This window comes from Heterocephalus glaber, unplaced genomic scaffold (genome assembly GCF_053883595.1).
Source record: "Heterocephalus glaber isolate CG9 unplaced genomic scaffold, H.glaber_assembly_v1.0 deba00001561, whole genome shotgun sequence".
NCBI lineage: Eukaryota > Metazoa > Chordata > Mammalia > Rodentia > Bathyergidae > Heterocephalus > Heterocephalus glaber.
This window is the reverse complement of record NW_028258349.1, coordinates 3,301,399-3,314,099: the sequence shown is the minus strand read 5'-3', so window position 1 is coordinate 3,314,099 and position 12,701 is coordinate 3,301,399. Positions and strand designations below refer to the sequence as shown.

The following is a 12,701-nucleotide window of genomic DNA, read 5'->3' as shown; positions in this document are numbered from 1 at the left end:
AAGATAATATGCAACAACTACATTCTCAAGGCTATGATTATTAACAGAAGTTGACTAAAGTGGTCAATATATCACAGCAAGAGAACAAAATGTCAGGTCTTCTCACCTGAAAACTAAAGTGCTCAAAGGATCTGTGTTGCAACCAAAACAAACAAGTGACTTATGAGCAACCACATGAATGGTAAGATGAAACCAAAATACAAAAAGGTTTCCAACTCTACTGCTTTGGTGATAACTAAGAATATCAGAAGCTGAAAGTAGTACAAAGTATTTCTAGATTGTACTATTAATCTCCACACTTTTTTTTTTTTTGGTACTGGGGATCAAACTCGGGTCCTTGTGCTTGCAAGGCAGGCGGTAAATTATTTTTTGGTGCTGGGGAATCAAATGTAGGGCTGACCACTGAGCCACACTCTCAGGATCTGTGTGTTTATGCTTTTTAGTTTCCAAATTTCTCTCAAGTTCATTTTAAGTCCTTTGGTGTTTAGGGCTTCTTGGTCTGATAACTCCACCTTGCCTTGGGCCTGATGGAAACATCAGCATGTAAATATTACTGAACTACCTTTAATCCCTTTACTGGCTGGGTGTGATGGCGCATGCCTGTAATCACAACACTTGGGAGGCTGAGGTTAGCCTGGGCTACACAGTGAGTTCAAGGCCAGTCTGAACTATAAGACAAGACCCTGTCTCAAAAAAGAAAAAAAAAAAAATCCCTTTACTAAGACTTGGACCAGGTTTCAATCAATTCTCATAACTTCCATAATCCTAGCAGTCTTTCAGGCCAGTCCATGCCTCATTTGCTAACACGCCCAGCTCTCCTACTTAAGCACTTGTAGGCAAGGTTTTCGAATTTCCTTTAAAACTCCAAGGTGATAGTACACAAATACTTCAATTATTAGTAAGACAGATATTTGAGAGCCATGCAGTTCCAGTTCCTCTTGGGAAGACAGATGCCCCACACCACTAATAAATGAACAGCTGCTCAGGGCTGATCTCCATCCAAAGTACAAATTTGCTTTTCTAGGTCCCACAATCCATCTGGTATCAACTAGTTCTACTTTCTTCACCTCCAATTTTTGTTTTCAAGCTGAAATGGCTCATTTTATTTTTTATTTGTTTGAAACGGCTCATTTTAAATTCATTTTCTTTATCTTAACATTTTTCTCTGCTTCATAATAAGCACTTCTCTAAGCCAATTTTCTACTACCACTGTAGGCTACACTCTACTAGTGTAATATTAGTCAGGAAACCTCAAACACCGGGGAAGTTCAAAGGACAACCTCAAAGAGGTTGAAATTCATATTGTATAAAACACGTTTATAGGAGACAGGACTTTAGGCTACGTTCTATTAAGTACTTGGATGGTTTGAGTATCTAACCCTGTCTCCTCCTGTAGACTGGATCAGGGAAATTAACTGCTGTTCCTACTGTGCAAAAGATTTGACAACACAATGCAACCCAATTAATTATACAGAGGCTCTAAATTACTCATTTTTATTGAAAGTATAGGTCTCTGGCACCACCCAGTGGCTCATCTGTACATAAACATGCGGGTACGCAACAATGTACAGGCAATACAGAATCTACACAAATATAAACAATGTATCCACAATCCTTTTTGTAGGCAATTAATCAAACAGAAAAAACAATATACAATTACAATACAAGAGATGCAAGTATCAGTATCAATTAAAAAAGATAAATGTAGTTACAGCTGAACAGAGGAAAAGATTATATTTAGTTTCAAGGAGAAAGGACATGCTTTATGAAAACTTAGTTTTTAAGACAGGCTTTGAAGGAAGGATGGTATTTTAACAGACAGAATTTAGAAAAGACATTCTGAAGATCCAGAAAGAGAAATGACATGGAAGTTAAAAACTTGCTACGTTCAAGAAAATGTGTAGTTTGGCTTGTCTCGTCTGAGTATAGTTGATTAGTTAAAAGTATAGAGGTGAGTATAGCTCATGGGTAGAGTGCTAGCTTAGCATATGTGAAGCCCTGGGATCAACCCCCAGCATCACAAAACAAAAACAACTGTATAGATTGGTGTGTCATATACGAAGGAGATTATTTTGTCCAAGATAGTAAGATGAACTGAAATGGACAAAAAAGCAAGCAGAAACAAGTTTAGAAGCTATTATAGACACCAAGGTAAGAAGTAAGGAGGGCAGAGAGAAATAGAAACCAACATGATTAACACTGTAGAGGTATAGTATTTTAGCTCCAAAGCAGTTATGAAGCTGAAAGTCAAAAAGACAAGAAATCAAATGTTACAAATAAGAAGCTGGTACGAGGGTGAAGAGACAAATTTGATTTTAAATAGATTTAAAATGCAAGTCCACAGGTTAGGAAGCTAGTGAGAAACCAATATAGGTCTGGAACTTAAGAAGTAAGTTAGAGGGCCGGGGATTTAGCTCAGTGGTTCCACTGCCTGCCTCGCAAGCGCAAGGACCCGGGTTTGATCCCCAGTACCACAAAAAAAAAAAAAAAAAAAAAGAGCCAGAGACACAGATTTGTGCATTATCTCTAGAGAAATTTCAAAATCAATACCTTATAAACTATACCTTACTAAAAACAAACAAAATCAAGAATTTAAAGCTCTGAGACAGGAAATCCACACAAAGAATTTTAGAGAATACCTACCCTTTGAGGAAAAAAAGGAGTACAGAGAAAAATGCCTAGAGAAATAGGAAGAATAAATAAATAGGAAGAATGAATGCCTTGTAAGGGGATAGCCAGTATTTTGTCATGTATTCAATGCTACAGAGAAGCAAAGAAAGATGCATCGAGAAAAGCTGTATGAGTCAGAATAGCTTTTTCCATGGAATTATCTCAGCGACTGCGTGGAATGTTAATACTCCCCCATTCAAAGATCATAAAACACTAGGATTAGGCTACCTCTCCAGTTAAGTCTGTAAAAATTGTTTCCTTAAAGGCTTTAGCAGCTGGGCATGGTGGCACATGCCTATAATCATAGTATTTTGGGAGGCTGAGGCAGGAGGTTCCTGAGGGAACTCAGTGACTTAGTGAGACCCTGTCTCAAAATAAAAACTAAAAAGTTCTGGGGACGTAGCTCAGTATGAAGACCCTGGGATTCAATCTCCAGTACTGCAAAACAAAAATAAAAACAAAAAACTCATTAGCCTACCAATTTATCATAATTCGAGACTCATGTTTAAACAACTAAACACCATTTTATTCCTGCTGCTAAACAGAATTTTAATAATTTATATATACTTTTATAAGAAATATTTAATCCAACTTTCAGCTACTTGTTTCATCAGTTGCCAATGAAGAACCAGTTTTAAAAACAAAGTATGACATAATATAAAAGAGTTTTGGCATTACACAGACCTGGGTTTCACTTCTATTTCTACCAGGTACTTTTGTTTTTCTTTTGTAAAATGGAGTAATACCATTACCCTGTGTAAGCTGGTCAACTACAGAGGATTCAAAACAATTTATGCAAAGAACCTGTTCATACATAGAGGCATCTGTACTATTTTTACAGCTTCCCAACTCGGATACCAGACTGCATGTCATTTCCTAGAGAAGCCTAGGTCTGCCACTCAGCAATGAAGCTCCAACCATTTTGCATAAGATGGGACTTAGTTTCAAGTTTATGGAATCTGGTTTGTTCACTTTCACTAGCCTTTTAAGAATTCAGAGAGCTCTGTTTGAACATGTTCTGTGATCTAGGGCAAAGCAATCTATCCAGGAAGCCACAACGGAAGCCTCCTCTCTTTAAGTTCTCCCTCCTAGGGGTGCCAAGGATATCCAAGATGGAGGACTACAAAGCAGTCAGCACAGACACTGATGAAATCTTCCCTCAATCAAACTATGAGTAAGAAATGTCATTATTTCTTTGGAATAAGGCCTTCTCTCCCTCTTGGTAATGTCAAACGCCTGATGTTTATAGTTTACTGGCCTTAATTCTAATAATGGTATTTCAGAGTATGTTAGGAATGTACTCTAATCTTAAGTGCTGTTCCTCAGCAGCAAAACTTAGGAACTTCTGGTAACACACAAGCTCATTTGTCTCAATTTAAATGATTTTAAGTTATGTTAACTTTCCATTGTTTTTCCAACATGATTTACCTTTATCATCAGAATCCAGTTCCCATCACCAGTTTTTGCCATTCACATTTCAAATTTTTCTTAAGTCACTGGAAAAAACACTATAGAGATAAAAGGATGATGCTCCAAAAGGAAAGGTACTGCTTACAATAAAAAATAAAGGTTTAAAATGTGGAGAAATGCCCTTATCTATTTTAGGTTAGAGGGCAGGGTCTAATGTTGGGTCCTAAGTAAGTTCAACAAAACATAGTTGATAATGTGGCAATGATTAAAGTACACCAGAGAAACAGTTGCTTGGCTACCACTAGTTACCCTCCCAGGTAGCCAAGAAAAACTAGACTAAAGAACAAAAAATTAACCAAAAAACTGAGGTAAGCATGCATGCTTCTTCATATTAGAAACACTACCACTGGGGGGATAGGAGCAAATAATCTTTTCAAATATAATAATGAAAATGTTTATGATCCAATCCATTAGACACTCCACATTTCTTAGAAGATGCTATCTTTGTCGCATTAATTACTCTCTGATGTCCAAACTCAGGGCAGGCTCTCTTTCATTAATTTAGCCATAATATAATACATTTCTAGGGGAAAGTAGTATTTGAGAAGCTGGGCTTCTGACATAAAAACTATATCGCCTGCAGAGACAGAGATAAAAAGACTACGATAAAGGAGTGAGCAATTCAAAAAATTTATCACTCAATAATTCTGGAGTGTTGGGGATGGAACCCAGGCCCTCACATATGCGAGGCACTCCAGCAGTGACCTGTACCATCAACTCATCAAGCAATAATTTCTGAAAAGATTTCATGGACTTTCTTCTCTCAAGAGAATGAATGGATAGGTAAAAAAAAACAGTAATGAAGTTTCTTGAGTGCACTCGTGAAAATAAAAGATAAAGTTTTCATTACTATTATAAAGCTAACCCTTAAATATTTAGTAGTGGCTGAGCATGGTGGTACACGCCTGTAATGGGGGGGGCGGCAGTGGGACAGGAGAATCACTTTGAGTTCAAGGGCAGCTGGGCTCCAAGTAAGTTCAAGATCAGCCCGGACTACATTGTAAGATCCTGTCTCAAACAAACAAAAAACCAAAAAAAAGTAGCCCCCCCGCTCCGATTTAAGGTGGCTATGTTCCAAGACCCCTAGTGGATACCAAAAACTGCAAATAATATCAAACTCTATGGGGTTTTTTTCCTGTACATACATATGATGAAATTTAGTTTACAAATTAGGCAGAGATTAATAACAAAACAATTATGTCAATATGCTATAATAAATGTTACCTGAATAGGATGTTTATCTCAAAATACCTTACTATACTGTGGAATTCAGGCACATCCAAACTGTGGTCTGCTTCTCTTTTACTATTATAATCAAAAATTTAAAAAGCAAGTTGTATTGCTTACATACTTAATTATATTATACATTTTGTATGTGGCCCAAAATATTCCTAATTTCTCTTCACTCAAAAAAGAAGAACATAGGGCTGGGGATTTAGTTCAATGGTTCTGTCACCTACCTTGCAAGCACAAGGGCCCTAGTTTGATACCCAGTATCAAAAAAAAAAAAAAAAAAAAAAAACAACATAAAGGGGTCGGGGATTTTGCTCAGTGGCACAGTGCCTGCCTCGCAAGCGCAAGGTCCTAAGTTCGATCTCCAATACAAGAAAGAAAAAACAAAACAAAACAAGAACATAAAGCTGTGAGTGGTGGCACACAGCTGTATAATTCCAGCATTCTGCAAGGCTGAGGGAGGAAAATCAAAAATTTAAGCACAGCCTGAGCAACTTAGTGAGACACTGTCCAAAAACAAAAGGTGGGGATGTAGCTCAGTGTGAAGTCCATGTGTTCAATCCCCAATACTGCAAGAAAACAAAAAACACACAAAAATGGCAGGCCACAGGTTGAATACACTTGCTAGATTTTAGCAACCTAAACATAAAGGTTATTCTTTCCTTAAGCTGGGAATTTTCACTTTTCCACTTAAAGGAACACAAGCACTTTGATACTACCACAGTCATATGATAAGGCTACAAAGTGACTAACAGGAGGGTAGTATATAAAGTGCAGATATATCTATACAAAGATGATTCATGTCTCTTGGAGGGTCAAGGTGAAATTTCCTCACAAAGAACAGCATATAATTTAAAACTTAGTGTTTAGTTTTGGACTTTTTCATCTAGTATTGTTGCATTGTGGTTGACTATGGAAAGCAAAACTGCAGGTAAAGGGGGACTACTATATACTGTACATGGTCATTAACTCCATGCCTGTTGCTGATTTAATTAACTCAGAGGCTTGAGTTCCAAAGGGGTGAGAGTAAACAGCAGATTATCTTGGCTCACTGCTAAATCTACTTAAAAAACAAAAGTTAATTCAGTCTCAGAGACTTAATAACTCCAGAAAAAAATAAATATAAATTAAAAAATAACTTTAACACCAAAGTTATATAATAAAAAGTTCTGTTAGGATACTTGTTGCTTTTATAATTCAGACACTTCTTAGACATCCCTAAAGCTAACTTTTCTATGGTAAAAACAATCCAATAATAAATTTATTTACAGAAAGCTTAGTTTAACTACTCACTTCTTGACTTTAAAAGGCTATAAACTGGATGTGGTTGCACATGCCTGTAATCTCAGCACTTAGGAGGCTGAGGCAGGAGGATCACCATGAGTTGAAGGCTATCCTGGGCTACACAGTGAGTACAGGGATAGCCTGAACTACACAGTGAGTACACGGCCAGCTTGAAACTATAGTACATATTAAAACCATGTCTAAAAAAAAGGAAAAGAAAAGAAAAAGCCTGTAACCCATCTGATAGAATACATGCACATAACTGAACATCCCAGTCTTCCACAACAAGATGTACCTCTAAAACGTATCTTCTTCTAGAGTCCACTTGCTTCTGAAATGCCAGGACTGTTTTAAACTGGCAACAACAACAAAGAAGGCTGTTTTCTTTTAGCTCTCTGAAGCCACGCTTCTGCCTTAGGTTGATTCTAGTCAACACTAAGGACCATGACACTGAAACTGATTCTCACACATTTAATATACTAAAACCATAAAATGCCCAGCCAGACTGGTGGTAGGAACTAAGAGCACACAGCATATCCTGTCTCTCACCTTGGCCATCCTAAGAAATACTTCCTAGTAAGATGTGACAGTTCTTAGGTAATACCCCAAACCCCGAGATACAAAAATATCTTCAGCAAGAATTTTACAGCTGTGATCCACAAACTAAGAATACTGATTCACTGTATACACAGATGTCACCTGAAGCATAAAATATGAAACCCTTCCTGTAGTTTGGAGAGAGGGATTCTTATTCCCCCCCTTTAAGGAAATAAGGAACACTCAAAGCTATTTATCTTTCAACACATTTCCTTCTCTCCTCCCATGGTTCTCCCTACCCGATACAGATCTCCAGATCTCATAAAAACACAAATGCCCACCTCACCATGAAGGGTCTTTAACTTCCAAGAGTTAGATACTGGATGCGGTAATAAAAGTTCATCAGGGGCCAGGGATTTAGCTCAGTGGTGCCTCAGCTACCTCGAAAGTCTAAGGTCCTGAGTTCAATCTCTGGCACCCCCCAAAAAAAGTTTATCAGCCCTAAAATGATCACTGGGCTAAATGTGGTTTCCTTCACTCAATGTTATCAATACTTTCTCAATTTTTGCTCTTTGCTCTTCCAAAGGGATATGGAAGAAAAGATTTAAAATTCTCTATCTGTACTGTCCAAATGTGGAGATGAAAACAAACTCTGTTCTTTTCCTAACCCTCTAGAATTCCTAATCTCCTAGCCTTGGTTTAGTTCAGAAAGAAGTGAGACCCTTTTGTGATATAGTTCTTTGATAATCTGTTCATAAGGATCACTGCACAACTCAGTATCTTAGAGAAAATGTATTCCCTCCATGGCAAAAATGAAAGGCATGAGTAGCTGCAGTACAGGTGAACAACACTATAGAACAAAGGGAAGGAATTACAATATTGATTAATTCTGGTCAGGTATGCTAATAGACCAAGAGGAAGGAAGCAAGGAGTGGAGGAATTACTTAAGTTTAAGAGTACATTTAGAAATACATGTACACCAATTCTAATATTCCTTCTGGTCATGAACCCCAACCAAGATTGTCCTAAATCATATTCAGAAAGCAACCCTGGGTGGGCACTTATAATAAGGCCACATTTGACCTGAAGAGTTAAAAATGAATTTGACGGAGGCCAGGGATTTAGCTTAGTGGCACTCCCCTGCTTTGCAAGCACAAGGTCCTGAGTTCGATCCCTGATACCAAAAAAAAAAAAAAGAGAGAGAATTTGAGGGGCTGGGGATAGAGTTCCAAGCTGTAAGCAGCAATGTCTGCTTACCTTGTGTGAAGCCATGATTTCAATCCTCAGCACTAAGCAGGGGAACCAGGTGTGCAGTGAACATCTGTAATCCTAGCACTCTGGGAGGCTGAGGCAGGAGGATCACAAATTCAAACCTAGCCTGGGCAACCTAATGAGACCTTATCTCAAAACTAAAAAAGAAAAAAGGGTAGCAATCTAGCTCAGTGTGAAGGCCCTGGGGTCAATTCCTGCTATCTGGGGAAGAGGAGGGGAAAAAAAAAAAAAAAAGCAAGTTGAGAGTGGTAGCACTTGCCTACAATCCCAGAACTCTGAGGCAATAGGATGGAAAGCTCTGATCCAGCATGGACAATTTAGCAAGACTATCTGAAAATAAAAATTGAAAAAGGAATAGCAACATCAACTCTGTGTAAAGGCCCTGGGTTCACTCCCTACTGCCCAGGAGGGAAAAAAGAATCTGAAAAATTAACCAGGAAAATATGTTATAAAATAAATGCAAAGAAATAATGTACAGGGGCCGGGGATTTAGCTCAGTGTTTTGCCGCCTGCTGAGCAAGTGCAAAGACCCGAGTTTGATCCCCAGTACCAAAAAAAAAAGAAATAATGTACAACTTATTCAAAAGGTACAAATAAAAAGTAATATTTGAGTGTGTCCCATGCATTAGGCATAACCTAAGAACTTTACATGGCTTTCCTCATATAATACCAACAATGACTGTGGGAGGTAATGGTTATTATCTCACTTTTAAAGATGTGGAAATTAAGAGTCAGCAAAGTTTAAAGTAACTTGCCTAAGGTCACATGGCTAATAAATCTTACTACAGTATTTAAACCCCAGTCTGCCCATCTCCAAAGACTCCACTTTTCCCTTTATATCTTACATACACCATAATTTAAAATTTCATTCCAGTACATAATGAACATTTTCTAACCTAGATATCAGGTAGAATAAAATTTACTACAGTCCCACTCAATCTTTTTCTTCTATAAACCATAAGGAGTATATACTAAGAACCGGGAAGGGCTATTTTTCAGAACCACTCAGCTCTTCTGTCACATCTCACAAGCCTCAACCGCAGCACTATTCTCTGCCACCAGAAACCTAAGAGTTTTACAAAAGCTACATTTATAAGTATGTTCTTACTCCCTTTTTGGCACTGGCCCCGTGCTGAATTTACAGGATGATTCTTCTGCTAACCAAGAATTCTTTAGACTAACTACAAAACAGCAACTACTATTTTTATTTTTTTCACCAAAACTTCCCCAGTACGTTCTGAAAAGTTGGAATTCTGGAGTGGACTTAGACACGAACGAAATGGAGCATCTCTCATCACTCCTCGGCTTTCAGTCACAAGGGGCTAAATATGCTCTAAATGGTTAAGGATGACAACACAAAAGCCGGAGAAGAGACAGGATTTTACAAAAGATACCACAGAACTCAGGCAAACTCATTCTCAGTTTTCAACAATGTAAGAAACACGACCCACACAAAGGCAAAACATATGGCAAATGAATAAAGGAAAAGGGGAAACATGGGGTGAGGGACACACATTCTCTCCTAAGGCAAAACTCAACATACCCAGCAGTAGCTTAGCACAGAATAGTAAAAACACAGCCAATCAAACCTTTACAAGCAATTTAACCAAAGCTGGAACACAGCCAAGAACAATACCCAAACTTGCTGATTTGTTAGAAATTTTAAGACTTTAGTAGTTAGCAGTTGAGCATCGCGGCAGGGTCTGCCTGTAACTCCCACTCACCTTTCCTCCTTTAATCACTGAAGTAGGGCCAGGCTGAGAGCTCCTGAGAAAATAGGTCTGGAGAGTCACTGAAGGACTGAGAAAAGTTAAAAGTTTACATGGCAAAGGTGTCTCTTCTGAGCATAACACAAGATTTCACGAAGAGTTTGCTATTTTTTTTTAAGAGCTCTTCAGAGGCATTTAAAATTAGAGTAACTTATCTGACTGCTGGACAAGAATCCGCACACATATACAAATAAAATGAACCAGCACAGAGGATCAGAAACCAAGCAAGTTATCTCCCTGCTCCGCTAAAACTAAACGTCACCGAAAAGGAAAACCTGAACCTTTTCAACACTGAACCATAACCAAACCACCTCTCAAGAAGCCGCGGAGCTGGGGGAGGGGAGATCACGGAGAGAACGTGATAGCGCCAACTCCGGTTTGTTTACACAGACTCCAGCGACAATCATGAGTCAGAAATTCAAGCCACCGATGCTTTCCAACTAACAGGGACCAAACGGGACCGTTCTAAGGCGTCCTTAAACGGTCTGGAGACGGTAGGCTGCGAACTCCAGAGAATTACAGAGTACAGGACCAGCCGCCGCCGACCGCCTCCCGGATCCCTGGACCGGGGACTCCGAGGCAGCCGCGTCCTAGAGCGAAGAAGTAGGGGCACACAAATGGGTTACCCAACAGAGCCAGACGTCCCCGCGAGTTACGGAGCTGGCCCTGACGAGCAACGGAGGGCTGACTGCGGAAAGGAGAACTGGCCCTCCCAACAGTGCCTCGGTGCAGAGAAGGAGAAGACCGGGGCCCTAGCAGCCTGGGGAAGTGGGTCAAGCCCATCCTGAGCGGAACCGGCCCGGGAGAGGAGGGCAGGCCGAGTCGGAACGAGACACGGACCGGTTAAGTCAGAGGGGTGTCCGGCTGGGGCAGTTACAGGCATCGGAGCCGGCGAGACTCAGCAGCCTGCTTCCCGCCTTGGGTCATCCTTCTGCCAGGGGCTGCTCCGACTGTTCCAGGCCCAGCCGCCCCATCCACTGCCACCACCAACGCCGCCGCCATCTTACACTGGCCAGTGGCAGCCACCACCGCCGCCTCCACTCTCTGAGCCTGCGCCTGCGCCGCCACGCTTTCCGGCCCCGTTTGCGACTATCTGCCGAGAGCACCGAAGGGAGGGCGGCCGCGCGAGCCCTCGGTTCCAACCCTTCCCAAAGGACGCGCTAGGGGCGGAGCTTACGGCGAATGCAAAAACCTGCCCGGGGCGCGTGCGCACTAATGCGGAGGCGAGTTTGTTTTTTGCACGGTGTTAGGGGTTGTGTTCTCTCCTGATGTACAAAATGCGTGTGATTTAGGGGCTTCTCCTTTGCGGACTAAGTTTCCTTAAGTGTTTTCCGTGCCATGGAGGTCCGCTTAACACTTACAGCCACCATTTATTCTTTTTTAAAAAGAGGGCCTCAGAAGTCTAGGTGCTGCTAAACTGCTTAAGAGGCTCTCTGAAGATGGGCGGTCTAGTGAAGGTTCTCAAGAATGGGTCAGCATGCAAATTGACTTTTTTTTCTTACTCCTTTCTTGCAGTACTGCATATTGAACCCAGGGAGCGCTGAGCTATAACTGCAGTCTTTAAAAAATTTTTTTCTTTTTAAATTTTGAGACAGGGTCTCGCTTAGTTGCCCAGGCTGGGCTTCAACTTGGTGATCCTCCTATCTCAGCCTCCCAAGGATTACAGGTGTGCGTCACCCTACCTGGCTGTAGAATTACTACTGGAGACACTGCCCTTAGTGTTGACGCCTAAAAGAAGCCAAAAAAAAAAAAAAAAAAAAAAAGCCTGCAGTATTACTGCCTGCCTGGGGATTTTTTTTTAAACTAGAAGGCTAGGGTGGGAGAACCTTCTCACCTCTACCGTTGTCCAAATATTCAAATTGGTGTGTCACTTAAGTACTTGCTGCAGTACACTGCTGTCTGCTGATTCCTCTATTTCCATTATTACCCTGCTACAATTAAACATAGGACGGGGGGGGGGTGGCTTAAAAAAAATCTAAGGTCATAGTCCCCCTGCTCAAAACCTCCAATTACGTAATGGAAATCAAAATTATCACAGATGCCTTGGCCAAAGGCCCTACGTAGTCTGGTGCCTTTTTTGGTTTGGTTTTGTTTTTTGAGACGGTCTCGCTGTGTAGCCCAGGCTGGTGATCCTCCTGGCTCAACCTCCTGAGTGCTGGGGTTACAGGCGTTTAACACTACGCCCTGCTTTTTTTTTTTTAAAGATAGGATCTCTGTGTAATTCTGACTGACCTTGAACTCGAGGCAATCCACCTGCGTCAGCCTTCCAAGTGCTGGGACTAAAGGTGTGAGCCACCACTCCGGGCTCAGATACTTGTCTTCTGATTTTATCTTCTCCCACCCTACCCATCTCTTTCCTCTAGCCTCACTGGTCTTTTTGCTTCATTCAGACCCCAAAGCCTATTCTAGCCCCAGGGCTTGCTCCCTTCTCTTGGAATGTCCCATCTATTACAGTGGATCTCTCCG

The 12,701-nt window shown here is 40.7% G+C and overlaps 1 protein-coding gene across 11 annotated transcripts in view; it reads right to left on the bottom strand.

The window, feature by feature from the left end:
* The window catches only part of Dcaf8 (DDB1 and CUL4 associated factor 8), a 45,273-nt gene extending 33,895 nt beyond the window's left edge, over positions 1 to 11,378 (bottom strand). For 3 of the 11 annotated variants that reach the window (XM_021239747.2, XM_004858720.4, XM_087190942.1), the window contains exon 1: positions 11,076 to 11,264. Coding sequence is in view for 2 of the 11 variants with exons in the window: in XM_087190937.1 (XP_087047063.1) it covers positions 11,076 to 11,118 (43 nt within the window). In the remaining 9 variants the exon portion in view is untranslated. Of the gene's footprint in view, positions 1 to 10,190; positions 10,267 to 11,075 lie in introns of all 11 variants that reach the window. The other 8 variants (XM_087190934.1, XM_087190938.1, XM_087190937.1 and 5 more) reach the window with 6 other exon arrangements.
* Between the last annotated feature and the right edge of the window lie 1,323 nt (positions 11,379 to 12,701).